This window comes from Pleurodeles waltl, chromosome 6 (assembly GCF_031143425.1).
Source record: "Pleurodeles waltl isolate 20211129_DDA chromosome 6, aPleWal1.hap1.20221129, whole genome shotgun sequence".
NCBI classification, from domain to species: domain Eukaryota; kingdom Metazoa; phylum Chordata; class Amphibia; order Caudata; family Salamandridae; genus Pleurodeles; species Pleurodeles waltl.
The window spans coordinates 1,123,368,960-1,123,384,171 of NC_090445.1; the positions used below are offsets into that span (position 1 = coordinate 1,123,368,960).

At 45.9% G+C, this 15,212-nt stretch overlaps 1 protein-coding gene across 6 annotated transcripts in view; it reads right to left on the reverse strand.

The window, feature by feature from the left end:
• PHC2 (polyhomeotic homolog 2) overlaps positions 1-15,212 on the reverse strand; it is a 635,967-nt gene that overhangs the window by 316,954 nt on the left and 303,801 nt on the right. For all 6 annotated transcript variants that reach the window (XM_069240302.1, XM_069240300.1, XM_069240304.1 and 3 more), the window contains 2 exons: positions 8,937-9,107; positions 7,933-8,010 (listed from right to left, as the gene is read on the reverse strand). In XM_069240302.1, coding sequence (XP_069096403.1) covers positions 7,933-8,010; positions 8,937-9,107 — 249 coding nt within the window. The remainder of the gene's footprint in view (positions 1-7,932; positions 8,011-8,936; positions 9,108-15,212) is intronic.

Genomic DNA, 15,212 nt, shown 5'->3' on the forward strand with positions numbered 1-15,212 from the left:
CTCAGATCCCCTCCAGAATTCAACAAGAAAGGAACTAAAGAAGAAGAAGGACTGCCCTGCTGGACCCCTGGCCTGCACCTGGAACCTGCACTCAGAAGGACTGCACCAGCTGCACACTTGGGCTTCACCACAAGAAGGACTTTGCCTGGCTTCAACTGGTTCAAGGAGGGACTCCCTGTTTGCTACAGGTGAAAAATTGCTAAACCAGAGTCCCCTGCACCAACTCCTGAAGAAAGCGACCAGCTGACCACTGTCCAGTGGCCAAAAAGGAGTTTGCGCCAGGTGCATTCTGGGAGTTGAAGTCCGCACCCCCCAAGGACCATCACAGAACTTCTGGACCCTTGGGGTGAGCTGTGGACCCCAAAAGAACCTTAAAAGAACATCTGGGTGAAGCCCCAGAAGTTTGGAAAAGATTTTAGAATTTTTGGAAAAAAGCTCCAGAGAGGGACCGACCCGCCGCGGAAATTCTAGCCGGCTTGCCTCAACCGCGACCCGGCCTGACTTCGTGGTTCGTCCCGGTAAAGAAAAACATCCAAAAAAGAGACTAAGTCCGAACGTAAAAAGTTGACCGGGACCTCCCAGCCATCGTATCCGAGAAGGGCTCCATGGACGTCGGATCAAGATCCAGGTTTACCCCGGTCGAAGGATTTTCACCTCGAAAAAACGACTAAGTCCGAAGGTAAAAGTCTCCACCGAGGAAACCCACATCGCGTATCCGGACAAGGGCTCCAGGAGGTCGGATTCAACTGGCAGGTTCGTCCCGGTGAAGAAAAACTTCAAAATAAAGACTAAGTCAGAAGGTAACTTTTTAACCGAGGCCTCCCGCGACCTGTAGCCGAGCAGGGCTCCATCGCGGTCGGCCTGAAAGTTTGACTTTGCCCCGGTCGAGGTGCAACCAGATGACCCGATTGGCGCTTTTTGTTTCTAAGCGCTAGAAAAGTAATAATTCTTTAAAAATTCATATCTCCGGTTCCCCTGAACCGATTTTAATCGTTTTTGTGTCATTTTAAAGATAAAAATATAAACTATTTTTATAAATTGGTTTTGGATTTTTAAACTGTTTCCTGTGTTTTATTTAATTACTGTTTTGTGATATTTGAATGCTTTACACTTTGTCTCCTAAGTTAAGCCTTGACGCTCGTTGCCAAGCTACCAAGGGTTGAGCTGGGATTTATTTACTGAGACCTAACTGTACCTAGGTGGAAGTTAGTGGCTTGTTGCTAGGTGTAGGTACCTACCTGCCCTACCAATAACCCATTTTCCAACATAATTGGAAGCAGCGACGGGATCCTGTACTTGTGTTCAATATCACGTTACAGTTTTAGGTAAAACAAATTAAAAATCCTTTAAATTGTCCTAGTGCAAAAATTGTTTTTAATTTTTAATTTGGATTAATTTCAATTATTGAATTTTTGTAATTTTTCTAAATTCTTGTTTCCAATTTTTGCAAAAAGTTTTTGTTGACACAAAACTAGGGAACCATGGAGCTTGATCTGGCTAGCCTACCCACACTGACAGTAGTCCAGCTTAGGGGGTTGTGTTTTGAAAGAGGGTTGCCTGCAACCACTGATCTCAGGAAGCAAATCCTGATCACATCCCTGACAGCATGGGCTGAGGCCCAAGAGGTAGAGTCAGAAGAAGCTCCAGAGGAGGGAGAAAGAAGGGAGGATGCAAGCTCTAACCACTCAGGGGAGGGAAGGCATCTGACCCTAAGTGAGGACGAGGAAGAACGGTCCTCAGTAAATACAGTCACTAGGGGCAGATCCAAAGCTAGTGGTGGGAAGGGGGTCCTTTCAGGAGGAGAGAACCCATCCATCAGAGAAAGACAGCTGGAGGCCCAGCTAGCATACATAGCTTTGGAAGCAGAGAAGCTGGCCCTAGAAAAGAAAAAGTGGGCATACAAAGAGAAAAGAGATGGAAGCAGCGATAAAGAAGCTGAGGTGTCCATGGGTGGGGGTATTTGCCCCAGATTACCCAAGGGGGTGGTTCCTGCTTATGTAGAGGGGATGACATAGATAAGTGGCTGAGGGCCTTTGAGAGGGCACTCCAAATGAGAAGGGTTAGGCCTCAATACTGGGGTTCCCTTTTGTGGGAGTTGGTCCACAACTCAGGGAGGGATAGGCTTCTGACCTTAAGGGGGAGGAGGCAGATTCATACCCTAGTATGAAGAGGTGCTTAGCCAAGAAGTTTGGTCTGACCCCAGAGCAATATAGAATGAAGTTCAGGGACACCCAGAAGGTCAGTACCCAGTCTTGGGTTGACTTTGTGGACATTTCACTAAAAGCACTAGAGGGCTGGATTATTGGTAACAAAGTAGATACTTATGAGGGGTTATACAATCTGATCATGAGAGAGCACATCTTGACCAATTGTATCCAAGAAAAGTTACGCCAGCATCTAGTGGACTCTAAGCAGACCAACCCTAGAGAGCTAGGGGAGGCAGCTGATGAGTGGTTGAGAACCAGGGTGGTTGTCAAGTCCCAGGGGGGAGACTCCAAGAAGGGGGGGACAGGTCCCCAAAAACCTAAGGAGGGAGGTAGTAAGCCCACCACAGAGACTCCCTCTGTACCCCAGAACCCTAAGAAGGAGGAGAGTAAATCCCACTCTGACCAGCAGAGACAGTTAGACCCAGGGTTAAAAAAGCTCTTGGACAGTAGGGCTTGCTTTGACTGTCAGCAGACAGGTCACTTCAGAGGAGATGCAGCCTGTCCAAAGAAGGTGGTTAGCACTGGGCTGTCCAGTGTAGCCATAGAGGAGGATTCCTCAGACGATGAAGTCCTCCTAGCATTTAGCTGGGAGACAGGACCAGTAGGTAAGCTGGTGATCCCTGAGGGTGGGAGTAGGCACTTCCACCACATTCAAGTGAATGGGATCCCTACCACTGGCCTGAGAGACACCTGTGCCAGTCACACTATAGTGAGTGACCGGTTAGTGACCCCAGACATGTATGTCCCAGGAAAGACAAAGAAAGTCAGGATAGCCACAGGGGAGGTCACCTCCAAACCTGTAGCCATAGTGCCCCTAGAGAGGGAGGGTATCATTGACTGGATTAGGGTGGTAGTCAGTGCTGACCTTCCCCTAGATTGTATCCTGGGCAATGACCTCCCAGAGGTGAGTCTGGTCACAGATGGGGTGGTCGCCCAGGGCGCCCCCCCAACCCAAAGTCCTGGGGAGTCAGTCCCTACAGTTAGGAGACAGGGGTCCCCAAGAAAAGGAAAGAAGAAAAGGAAGGGTAGGCCACTCTTAAAGAGAGTTCCAGGGAGCCAAGGGCCTTCTGCCCCAGTAAGGGGGGAGCCCAGAGTTGGCACTGGTGAGGCCTCACCTGACCCCAAGGAAGTCCTGAGTAGTCAGGCAGCTATCCAGATGCAAGGTGTTGCCCCTGCACTGACAGAAGGGAGAGTGGAAGGAGGGTGTCTGCCACAGGAGGTGGTAGCCCCCCACTCTAGACAGCAAGAGGGGTGCCAGGACCCCAAAGATGCCCCTAAAGCAGCTCAGCCACCTGTCAGTGGAGAGCTTAGGGTGTGGTTCTGGGTACTGACAGCTGTCAGTAGCCTCTGCTGGGTGCTAGCCTTCCTGGCAGCACTGTACTTGGCCTGGGAGGCAGACCCCAGGGCCAATAGCAAAGTAGGCCCCCTGACCCTATTGGTCATGGTGGGGTTGCTCAAGTGTTGGGTGACCTCTTTGGGTAAGCTAGGTGTTGCCCTAGCAAAAATTGGAGTAGGGGAGGTGGGCACCTCACTACCCAAGTTGGCAGAGAGAAAGGAGGAAGACCCCCCTAAAGGGAAGTTTCAGTTTGAGTTGGGTCCTTTTACTGTTGGGATGGCTTCACTACCCAGAGGGAGTGACCCTGACAGGAGGGTGTAAGGCAGAGTAGGCCCTGCAAAGGGACAGCCAGTTTTCTTCACTGTCTTCCTCGCCTAACAAGCCAGGAAGACTCTCCCAGGGTTGGGCTGAGTCTCCTGGGCGTGTGGGCTGGGGGGGGTTGTGTGAGAAAACAGGGCTGATTGCAGAGGCCCCATAACTTTTTGCCCCCATTTTCCACTTTTTGCTGGTGTTTTCCTGACTTTAAAGGTGCCCTGAGTACTGCTAACCAGTCCCAGGGCCTGTGCTCTGTGTAAAATGGATATGCAAATTAGGCTAATTATAATTGGCTAAGTTAACCTACCTATAAGTCCCTAGTATATGGTAGGGCATGTAGGTTTAGGGACCACAGCATAGGTGGTGCACACCTAGGTGCACTGCTGAGGTGCCCAGTGTCATTTTAAAAGCAAGCCTGCCTTGCTGGCTGCTTTTAAATTAAAGTTATATGCAAATTCGACTTTGGAATTAAAGGTACTTCCAAAGTCTTAAACTACCTTATTTTTACATATAAGTCACCCCTAAGGTGTGCCCTATGTGCCCCTAGGGCTGGGTGCCACGTAACTATAAGCAGGGACTTCATAAAAATAGATTTATAAGCCCTGGTGAGGTAAAAACAGCCAAATTTGTTTTTCCCTCATGGAAGTAAATGGCCTTCATAGGCTAGAATGGGCAGACTTTATTTTAAATTTTAAAGTCTCCTTAAATGTTGCATACCAAGAATTTGGTATCAAATTAATTGTTGTAATAAATCCTACAACTTCCAGTTGTTGGATTTAATATAACTAGTTCAGGTAAAAAGTTTAGACTTTACCTAAAAAGTTGCCAATTTCAGCTCTGCATTGTTTTTGCTGCTGTGCTCTGATTGGCCAGCCTGCAGAAGCTTCTGCCAGGCTGCCTTGATGAGGTGTGAAGTGGCCAGGCTTCACACAAAGGAATGTGCTTGGGGGAGAGAATCTCCCCTCAGCAGATGGTGAGGCAGGAAGGGGGAGGGCTGCCAAACTGGTCTTCAAAGGCAGAGAAGGACATTTGCAGCACCCAGCAACACCCCCACATCCTGCAACCCCAGACAGCTAGGTGCCCCCTTGATTAGATTAGGAGAGGGCAGGAGAGGGGTGTGTTTATGATTTTTAGCCACACCAGTGGGTGGGCTCAGCCAGATGTAACCTCCAAAAATCAGATTCATCCATGTTGGATTTTTAGAGACTGTTGCCTTCTTGGATGGATTTTTTGCCACACTTCCCAGGAAGTGGTCATCACAGGGGGACGACCCAGTCCCTGATTGGAGAACCAGGGCCCCCCTGCTTTTCACCCAGGAGCAAGGATAAAACTGGCAGACCTGCACCCACACCTCAGATCCCCTCCAGAATTCAACAAGAAAGGAACTAAAGAAGAAGAAGGACTGCCCTGCTGGACCCCTGGCCTGCACCTGGAACCTGCACTCAGAAGGACTGCACCAGCTGCACACTTGGGCTTCACCACAAGAAGGACTTTGCCTGGCTTCAACTGGTTCAAGGAGGGACTCCCTGTTTGCTACAGGTGAAAAATTGCTAAACCAGAGTCCCCTGCACCAACTCCTGAAGAAAGCGACCAGCTGACCACTGTCCAGTGGCCAAAAAGGAGTTTGCGCCAGGTGCATTCTGGGAGTTGAAGTCCGCACCCCCCAAGGACCATCACAGAACTTCTGGACCCTTGGGGTGAGCTGTGGACCCCAAAAGAACCTTAAAAGAACATCTGGGTGAAGCCCCAGAAGTTTGGAAAAGATTTTAGAATTTTTGGAAAAAAGCTCCAGAGAGGGACCGACCCGCCGCGGAAATTCTAGCCGGCTTGCCTCAACCGCGACCCGGCCTGACTTCGTGGTTCGTCCCGGTAAAGAAAAACATCCAAAAAAGAGACTAAGGGGGTTATTCTAACTTTGGAGGAGGTGTTAATCCGTCCCAAAAGTGACGGAAAAGTGACGGATTTACCACCAGCCGTATTACGAGTCCATTATATCCTATGGAACTCGTAATAGGGCTGGTGGTATATCCGTCACTTTACCGTCACTTTTGGGACGGATTAACACTCCTCCAAAGTTAGAATAACCCCTAAGTCCGAACGTAAAAAGTTGACTAGGACCTCCCAGCCATCGTATCCGAGAAGGGCTCCATGGACGTCGGATCAAGATCCAGGTTTACCCCGGTCGAAGGATTTTCACCTCGAAAAAACGACTAAGTCCGAAGGTAAAAGTCTCCACCGAGGAAACCCACATCGCGTATCCGGACAAGGGCTCCAGGAGGTCGGATTCAACTGGCAGGTTCGTCCCGGTGAAGAAAAACTTCAAATAAAGACTAAGTCAGAAGGTAACTTTTTAACCGAGGCCTCCCGCGACCTGTAGCCGAGCAGGGCTCCATCGCGGTCGGCCTGAAAGTTTGACTTTGCCCCGGTCGAGGTGCAACCAGATGACCCGATTGGCGCTTTTTGTTTCTAAGCGCTAGAAAAGTAATAATTCTTTAAAAATTCATATCTCTGGTTCCCCTGAACCGATTTTAATCGTTTTTGTGTCATTTTAAAGATAAAAATATAAACTATTTTTATAAATTGGTTTTGGATTTTTAAACGGTTTCCTGTGTTTTATTTAATTACTGTTTTGTGATATTTGAATGCTTTACACTTTGTCTCCTAAGTTAAGCCTTGACGCTCGTTGCCAAGCTACCAAGGGTTGAGCTGGGATTAATTTACTGAGACCTAACTGTACCTAGGTGGAGGTTAGTGGCTTGTTGCTAGGTGTAGGTACCTACCTGCCCTACCAATAACCCATTTTCCAACATACATAAACATGCTTTTGAAGTACCAGCTCCCCGAAAGGGAACACCCGAACCTACTGACCCCGCTTCCCGGGGAAACGAGGCTGTCTACATGCGCCATTGCGACAACACATTACCCTACCTGACCACTAGGGGTCAGAGATGCACCAGTCCTACCTTTTCGCTCCTAGAAAACCACTCGGATCTGATTTCAAGACAGGTAATGAAACATACTAAAGTGAAATCGTTGCTGCATGTAAATAGACAGTAAAAAATAACGACAGTGTTGGCAAATAAGTTAATGTATCATAGAACACAATATAGCAGTTTACTTTTCAAAACACGCACTGGTGAATCACAAGGTCTATACGACCAAAGAGGGCTTTTCACAACGTACTCACACAAGTATTTCAGGCTTGTAAAGGGCTACCGTGATCAAATTGTAAGTAAGAGGGGTGTAAAATGGGCATCCTACTCTTAATCAGCAATCCGGAAAGGTATGCATCACACGTTAGTGTCTGCAACTGCACTCGCAAACCACTGATCAGTTAGCGGCCCAGAACTGAGGTGGTACTGTGGTTGCTGCCAGCGACCTCAGAGGATCAAAGGAATTCCACTACCTGCGCCCCATAAACCATTGTCTCCTGGAGGTGGGCGGGCCAAAGAATTAACAGAGAGCCGAGCCAAGGGTCTGGCTCGGACCTTAGAGCCCGTGCACGAGCCAGGCCAGAAAATATTTGCTCTGTAAAGCATACAACAAACATCACGTACAATATAGTAAAGTCTCGTCAAAATTCTAAGAAGTGTACGACTTTCACATGTGGAAGCTTTAACGTTAGCATGGCACAATATATCGCTGCAGTGATTAGTACTGATTAAAATGATAATTTTGTAAAACCGGTGGTCTGCCCTCACATATATTTGAAAGTGTTTTCATGCGCGATTAGTTTAGCTGCAATAAAATATTTGTCTGAGATCACACAATTTATTCGAGCATGCCGCGATTTAGCCAGGTTTTTTGGTTTCACTTTCTTCAAATCAGCCAGGAAACGGGTCTCATCCTATTATCCCATTACGTTTACGACTGCATCTGACAGACCGAGAAAATGTTCTTCTCTATTTTGATGGCTGGCCATTTCACTAGTATCACATTTCTGCAACGAATAAAACACACCCTTGCCATTCTATTTCACTCTTTTGGGTACGATAGAATTTTTAAAGTCAATAGAAAAATGGGTAAGAAATGCTTTGTTATGCATTCCCTCCTCGCGCTGTTTTGATCACTTACCGCCGCAGATGACTGGGATGTCTGTGGTGATGCATTGCTGTTGGGCGAGCCCCCCTGCCTACTGGCAGCCAAGCTGGCCTAAAAAACAGGAAAAACAGGTGAACACGTCCTGCTCCGGCACCAATGCACGAATACCCATAACCATATTAGTGGTGACAGTGATCCAACAGTGCACAGTGAGAAACGAGCACTCCTATCCACCGACACCAGCAGCGCCAATCTCACATACACCTCGCTCGGTTCAGGGTCAGGCAGGTGCCCTGCAACCAGGCACCACTCCATGCGGGTAAGCAGGGTGCCCAACACATGCCCTGGGCTGCAAGGTAACCCCTAACCCACCTGCCATCTCCAAGCACTGCACTGTCCACACCTGTTATTTTAGTGAGCATAAGTGGGTGTTAAGGAGAAGAAAGGGGGAGCAGGGGGTGTGCAAGTCTTGACAAGGAAGTGGATGCTAATGTCCGCAAGGGGTGAGGGGCCTCTTCCGCTAGAACGTGATGAGATTGATGTGACTTATTTTGTTTTTTTTAGATGCGAGGTACCTCTACGAACAATGCCCCCTCCCCTCCCCATTGAAGAGAGGACGATGGGGTTATCCATGAACGGTACTTGCAACCAGTGCCATAGCATGTGAGAGAAGGGGGTCTTGGTCGAGGGGTTATGGGGGCCCATGGAAGGGCCAGAGATTGAGGCTAGGTCACCGTGAAGGGGCCTTCCTTGATAATCCTCTGGCCCGTGAGAGAGAGTATGTCTGGGATCACTAAAGACAACGCTGACTCCTAGAGGAGGGCTATTCTTGATTCCAGAGTTTGTGGGATGTGAACTGTCTCAGTCACTGGTGTGTGTTCACTGTTTTAGGAGTCAAGGCAGTCCTTGTTTACAGATCTGAAAGCTCTAAACCTCCCACCCACGGGCACGTCCACACTGCTCGTCTCTTGCAGCGGGACCGTCGCACCCCTGGGCCTTCACAAGGCACTGCTGAGACAGCGAGGTGGGCCCCGTACCTGCTGCACGGCTGCTAGACTCTGCAGCTGGGCGCTGCTCAGGTGCTGCTGTTGCTGCTGCTGCTGAAGGGCTGCTGTCTGCAGCATGAGGTGCTGCTGTTGAGCTGCGTACATCTGCTGGAGGTACTGCGCTGCGGTGCTAGGCTGGCGGTGCAGGGCTTGCTGGATAACCTGGCGATAGGAGCATACAAACACACATTTTAGGTGTGTGAAATTGAACTGGATTCAGTACAGAAAGTAAAACATGTATGAAGTCAAAAGAAGAATATACACAATTGCTTACTGCAGTGATAACTCCACATTCATCCATAACCATTAATTGAGGACTTTTGCCCCTGAATCGGCGCACATGCAGGAACTGTAAGTAGGTAAGTTTCCAACATGGACCACCAACTATTTTGTTTAATAAATTCCATGAAAGGCACTGAGTGATCTAAAGTCAGTGTCAGTGTAAACGTTACTCATTCATTACTCATAAATATATTTATTCACAGCCATGGATCACCCAGAGCTCATGTGTCTTATGCACTTAACAGAAGTTTGCTTAGAGTGACTGAACATCGAAAGCGTGTGTTCCTTGTTGGAACAAGGAAAGGACGCTGTGCTAGATTACAATACTGTTCCTGACTTTGTCCCTGAAGGCCTTGCTAAATAAGAAACTGAAAATATGCACTTATTAAAAAATATAAGTTAACCACCGCCATCGGTTTAGACCAGGAACTCTGGGAAGCCGGATAAAAGTAGAGAATGAAGTGGAAAGGGAAATCCCGACTTCACCAAAAACACAAATACAAAGTTGCTATTTCAGGTATAATTATAACTAAAGGGAGTATGCTGTAACCCGATATAATTCTGTTTGATCAGTCCTACATCCCCAATAATAGCCAACAATCAGGATTCCACAACAAAAGAAGGACACCTTTAAATGAAACAAATTGTTGAAACAGGAGGGAACAATTTTTTATTCTGTGAGCTATACAGACTCAAATCATCAGGCGAATCCACAGTTTTTAGGAATCACTTAACACGTGCAAAAAGAGAAAATCAAAGACCACTGGTTCTTAACCTGTGGTCCGGCGACCCCTTGGGTTCTGCAAAACCTACGCAGGGAGTCTATGACTGTTGAGAAAATTAAATATTAATAGATGAATAAAGTGTATATAAATAAGGATGCAAAATGTACAAGTGAAAACAGTAAAACGTTCTCTAAATGCGAAGGAGTTTGAAATTGGAGGCTAAACATTAAGTTGGTATACTCAGAATGGTTTGTGGGAAAGTGAGAATGCATCGAACGGAGTATAGTACTGATGATAGGATATCTTCATTGAATTTAGAAAAGCCCCAACATACCCACTAAAATTCAAATTTTGTTTTTTTCATATTTGCTTCTGAACTGAATAAAATATTTACTCATTTGTGTATTATTTGGTGGTTCAAATCATCGAAAATGCTTAGTATGGTTCTCTGGCTTCCAGTAAAAACTCACTGATGGTCTGTGGATTCCAATATGTATTCAGTAGGGGTCCCCAAATTCCAGTAATTATTAAGTGGGGGTCTACAGAAGTCAAAAGAGTAAGAACCACTGGCATAAACGTATCTCGCGATGACCCACAAACCACTGTGAGACTAGTGGTCATACCATCCTGTCAATGACAGTCCATCATGGGATTGGAAGACTGGGACAGAGCCATTCTGAATAGCTTCAAGGAGCCAGAGGGGATGACCTAATACCATAGGCCAGTTCTGAGTACCAATCAATCAAAGCTAGACTCTGTGTTTAGGCCACTCCAAAGGCTGCTAAAAGCCATTCAGAATAGTCCTGGTCAGGTTAACTAGTAGACTGGAGACAAACCAGCAGGCAGAACTTAAGTCATGTTTCGGTGTTGAGGCATGTAAACTGCTCTTTTCTCTAGATTGCCAAAGAGCAGAGTTTGGTGGTTTCTCAACTGTATTTGGCTTTAAAGACAAACTAACAAAAAGAGAGCGTAGATTTGGTCCAATTCGCATTTCAACACAACTTTTCACCCGTCCTATCAGCGACCTTACAGCGAAGAGTATTACCATGATCACAGAAGAGGTGAGTAAAAGGCTCCACATAGAAATGGAGCTTCCTAACTACATATGAATGTTCTGTTACACCCAGCACCCATTCTACACTCTGGATGCCTCATGTACAGTGGTCTCTGAGCTCGCCAGTACCCATCACAAGAGGAGTGAGGTAACATGCCCGGGTACGTGCGCTGGGAGTGTTTCTGCCTGAGGGTTACTGGGAGCTGTCCTGACTGCATGCCACATACTTCCACTAAATCTCATTCACAAGGACACATAATAAACTTGTTTACATGACTCTGGCATGGCAAACTGTACCAAACATTGATCCTTATGTCCCAAATTAAGACTTTCACTCGTGTTAGGTTAAGGGGGTTTGACACCTTTGACAATGTGGGCCAGGTGCCTTTCTCAGTAGTCCTAATAAAACCTAAGGTACCTACCCTAGGAAGTGGAGAATAAATGAATGTGGCAAAGATAAGCAAACGTGATGTGCCATAAAAGGGGGTATGTGCGTTTTTTGTTTTTTTTTACTTCTGAACCAACATGCAAAGAGATCAGTGAGTCAAGCGAAAAGTAGAATGTACAGTCAACTTGTTAACTTAGTTGTGGTCTGCAACCATTCACATATAGGGCCCAGAAATTCAAAACTAACACTTTGAGAACAGAAGGCTAATCCACATCCAATAAATGAAACGAGGGCGAACGTAAATACATATTTACCCATAAGTTAATGGGTTGATGGGTTAATGTGTAGAAAACAATGGAACCCTACACAAACAGTGTCTGCATATCTTGTATCTTTGTAATACTTCCTCTTTGCAGACTTTTCACATTTTCTAATAGTTTTTAAAGTGCCCTTATGACAAGTGGGAAAAGTGGCTGTGGATTCTATTAGTGCCACTCTGCACTCTAAGCACTTTTTAGCTAACAGCATACACGTCGGCAGAGGCATCATTTTCAATCGTTTAAAAAGTGACAATGGAGAGTGTTCGAGTGTTAATCACTGTACATATTGTAAGCTAAACTATGCATGCTAACCTTTATATATATATATATATATATATATATATATATATATATATATATATATATATATATATAGGTCTTTTCTTTAAAATTAAGAGTTTTAACGGCTTTAGGTAACACTCACTCATCAGGAACATCTCTGGGATTTTGTGACACAGATACTCCTCTTCCTATCAAGAGCAAGTGACATTACTCTGGTGCACTTGAGATGAACATTTCTTTTAGATCTTTTAGGGTGATGGGTAAGCACGTAAAATTTCCTCCAAAAGCACACCACTCTTCCAAACGAAGTCACTGCTTTACACTTTTTCCTTAACGGGAGACATAGTAAGCGTCTACGCTGCGGTCCACCAGTCGATGATGACAACACAGAACAATCTCTGCCGCTCTGGCTGGCTCTAGAAGGTTCTCCAAGTAAAAGAATATGCTTCACTCACACAGGCAAACACCACTATAAATGCAAACCCAAGACATGCCAATCGAGCATGTGACCTGCAAAGCACACAGGCTGAAGTAAAGTAAGGCAGAGAACAACTGCGTCGACCTTCCATCCCTGCCAAGCAGTTCCCAGAACAGAGGACATATCTGTGCCCCTTCTAGGCGCCACGCTTGTACTTATGATTGGAAGGGTTGTTTGTTTTTACCTCATGAACAGCATTTCTATCCGTCATACAATCTTGCTTTACCTCCTTTACATGTTTATCAGATGACGATTCATACAACTTGCCTTGCTTTTCCTCAAGCTGTTTTGTTAGCCCTTAACCTCAGGAGAGAGATTTTATGAATTTTCTTATTATGTTTCATTTTGGGAAGTATATAGGGGGCTATTTAATTCACCACGAAGAATGTCAAGTTATTATACCCTTCAACTAAATCCCATGGCTTCTTAGTCAACAGCCTAAAATCCATGCTCTGCTTCTGTGTAAATGTGTTTTCAGATTTCCTAGAAACACCAAGACAAGTCAAGATAGAGTGGGGTGTGATCTTTCCAATCGAATTAGCAGACGTTATATTATGTTGACAAATATTCCTCCTTATAAGCCAACCTATGGTGCGTCCTTCTAAAAATCGTTGTTGGGACCACAATTGCTCACTGCTTCCATATATTTCCATTTTCTTAGCGTTAAGGGGCCATGCCCTGAACTGTCCTGTGCCACTGACATTCCAAATGAAATATATAAGTAGTAGAAATAGGGCCAGGATAGCTGTTTCAAATAATGGAGGTCCCTCAGATTGTCCATACATTACAACAAAAATAATAGATTCCATTGTATTGGTTGCCATTTAACAACCATGTTCCTTGATGAGCCATGAAACGTGACATTGATGCATTCTTAGATCACTTCCAAATCGGCCAATCCCCCACCAACACTCCCCTATCCCTCACTTCTCAACATGGATCTGTGGTCCGGAATAGGAATCTCAAGTGTAGGGCTAGAAGCATTATCCAACCATGCTTCTGCATGTTACCTTCAGTCTATAACAGGGAGTATACATAGCTACCTCACAGTCATGCCTCATAAGGCCAGAGGACGCAGACAAACTCCAGTAATGACAGCCATTGTTCCTAGGTTCCGGGGTGCAGTTGGCCAATCCTGCTTAGTGGTGCTTAACATCGGCTTAATGCCTGGCTCCATAAACGTCTCTTAGGACAACAGAACCTGAATTGTAGCATTTTAATTCCACTTTGATCTATAATAAGACTTATTAATTTTCAAATTCCATATCTTCTTGCACATGAACTAAATAACTTGCAACGTCCCAGTTCATAGGAGAACAGTATCAACTTTTGCTGGATTAATTTAAATTACATCCAGGTTTAGATTATACGATCTAGGTATACCCTCCCACCCCCAACGAGTTAAAAAAAAGACCTCAACATTTATGGAGCGCAAACGTTCACCCCGAAGGGTTTCTTGGCGCTAGATGACGACAAATAACCTATGATAGTCACAGGAGTAAGATAACTAAATACCCATTAACAGAATAAATATGTTGCCCCGGCTTTCAGAAAACGCATATAGGAACCAATACATTTAATCCCAAGGGGAGCCTATACCAAAGTATTGGTCCTAAGCACGGCAGAGCTTCCCCTCCTGCACTAGTTTGTGACGTGAGGTACATCTTCGAATCAGCAAAGAATGCTCATTTGGAAATCTCAGCATTTTCTGGGAACAGGACAGCCTGGAGGAGCCAAGTGGGGTCGTTCATTTGTTAGCCACTCGTCAGCAATCACCCATGCACGTCTGCTCCTTTCAGGTGCGCCACTTTACCCCAGCTGGAACTTATTAACTAGTACTTATTAAAGTAAATGACAAAGGGTTAAAGGAGGTCAAAAAAGACACCGCGCTTTGACCCCTTCTCCCACCACCCTTTGTAACACAAAGTTAATGCTTCCCTGTTTTGCGACAGCTTCAAACCCCCCACCCCCACCCCTATTTGGGCATTGTCAAAATAAGCCCAACTTGCCATCCATCAAAGAGCCAGGAGGTTCTCTTCCTCCACAAGGGCAATCCATCACGTCCTGACAAAAAGGTCTGCCACGTCCCTAAGCATAGGCCTTCCGGGGTTTCAATACGTGCAGCACTCACACACAGACACGGGCTGCGCAGTTTAGAAACACATGTGGAATAACAGAATAAATAAAAAAGCTGCCGACGACCACGGGATGGGATTCTGACACTACTCTGGGCCACTTGCAGGCCACACATACGTTAACAATCGGATGCCGTTGTGCGACAAAACTGGCCAGACCTTCTGCAGTTCACATATTCTTCATATTTCCATCAACTGAGGTGTTTACTTTCGACCGAACAGAACACCCCTAAACAACGTGCTAATGGTTGACGCCTAACGTGACAAATGATGGGAACTCTGCAAACAGGGTTCTCGGCTGATAAATGTGGCTGCTTCCAAGAAAATGTGCCAGAAGCAGGTCACAGGATTGAACCTAAGGAGGGCCAACTCAGGTTTTTATCCTTATGGGTCAACAAAATGAGTAGTCTTCGACAGAGTAGTGCATTTACTTTAGAAAGTGTCCAAGAGTGGTGTGGAGTGGAGTATAGTTGAGTGGTGTATAGTAGAGTACAGTGTTGTAGAGTGGAATGGAGAAGAATTTTATAAAGTGATGTATAACAGAGTGTAGTGTTGGCGAGAGGGGCGGCATAGGCTGGAGTTGCCGAGAGTGGAGTAGAGTGG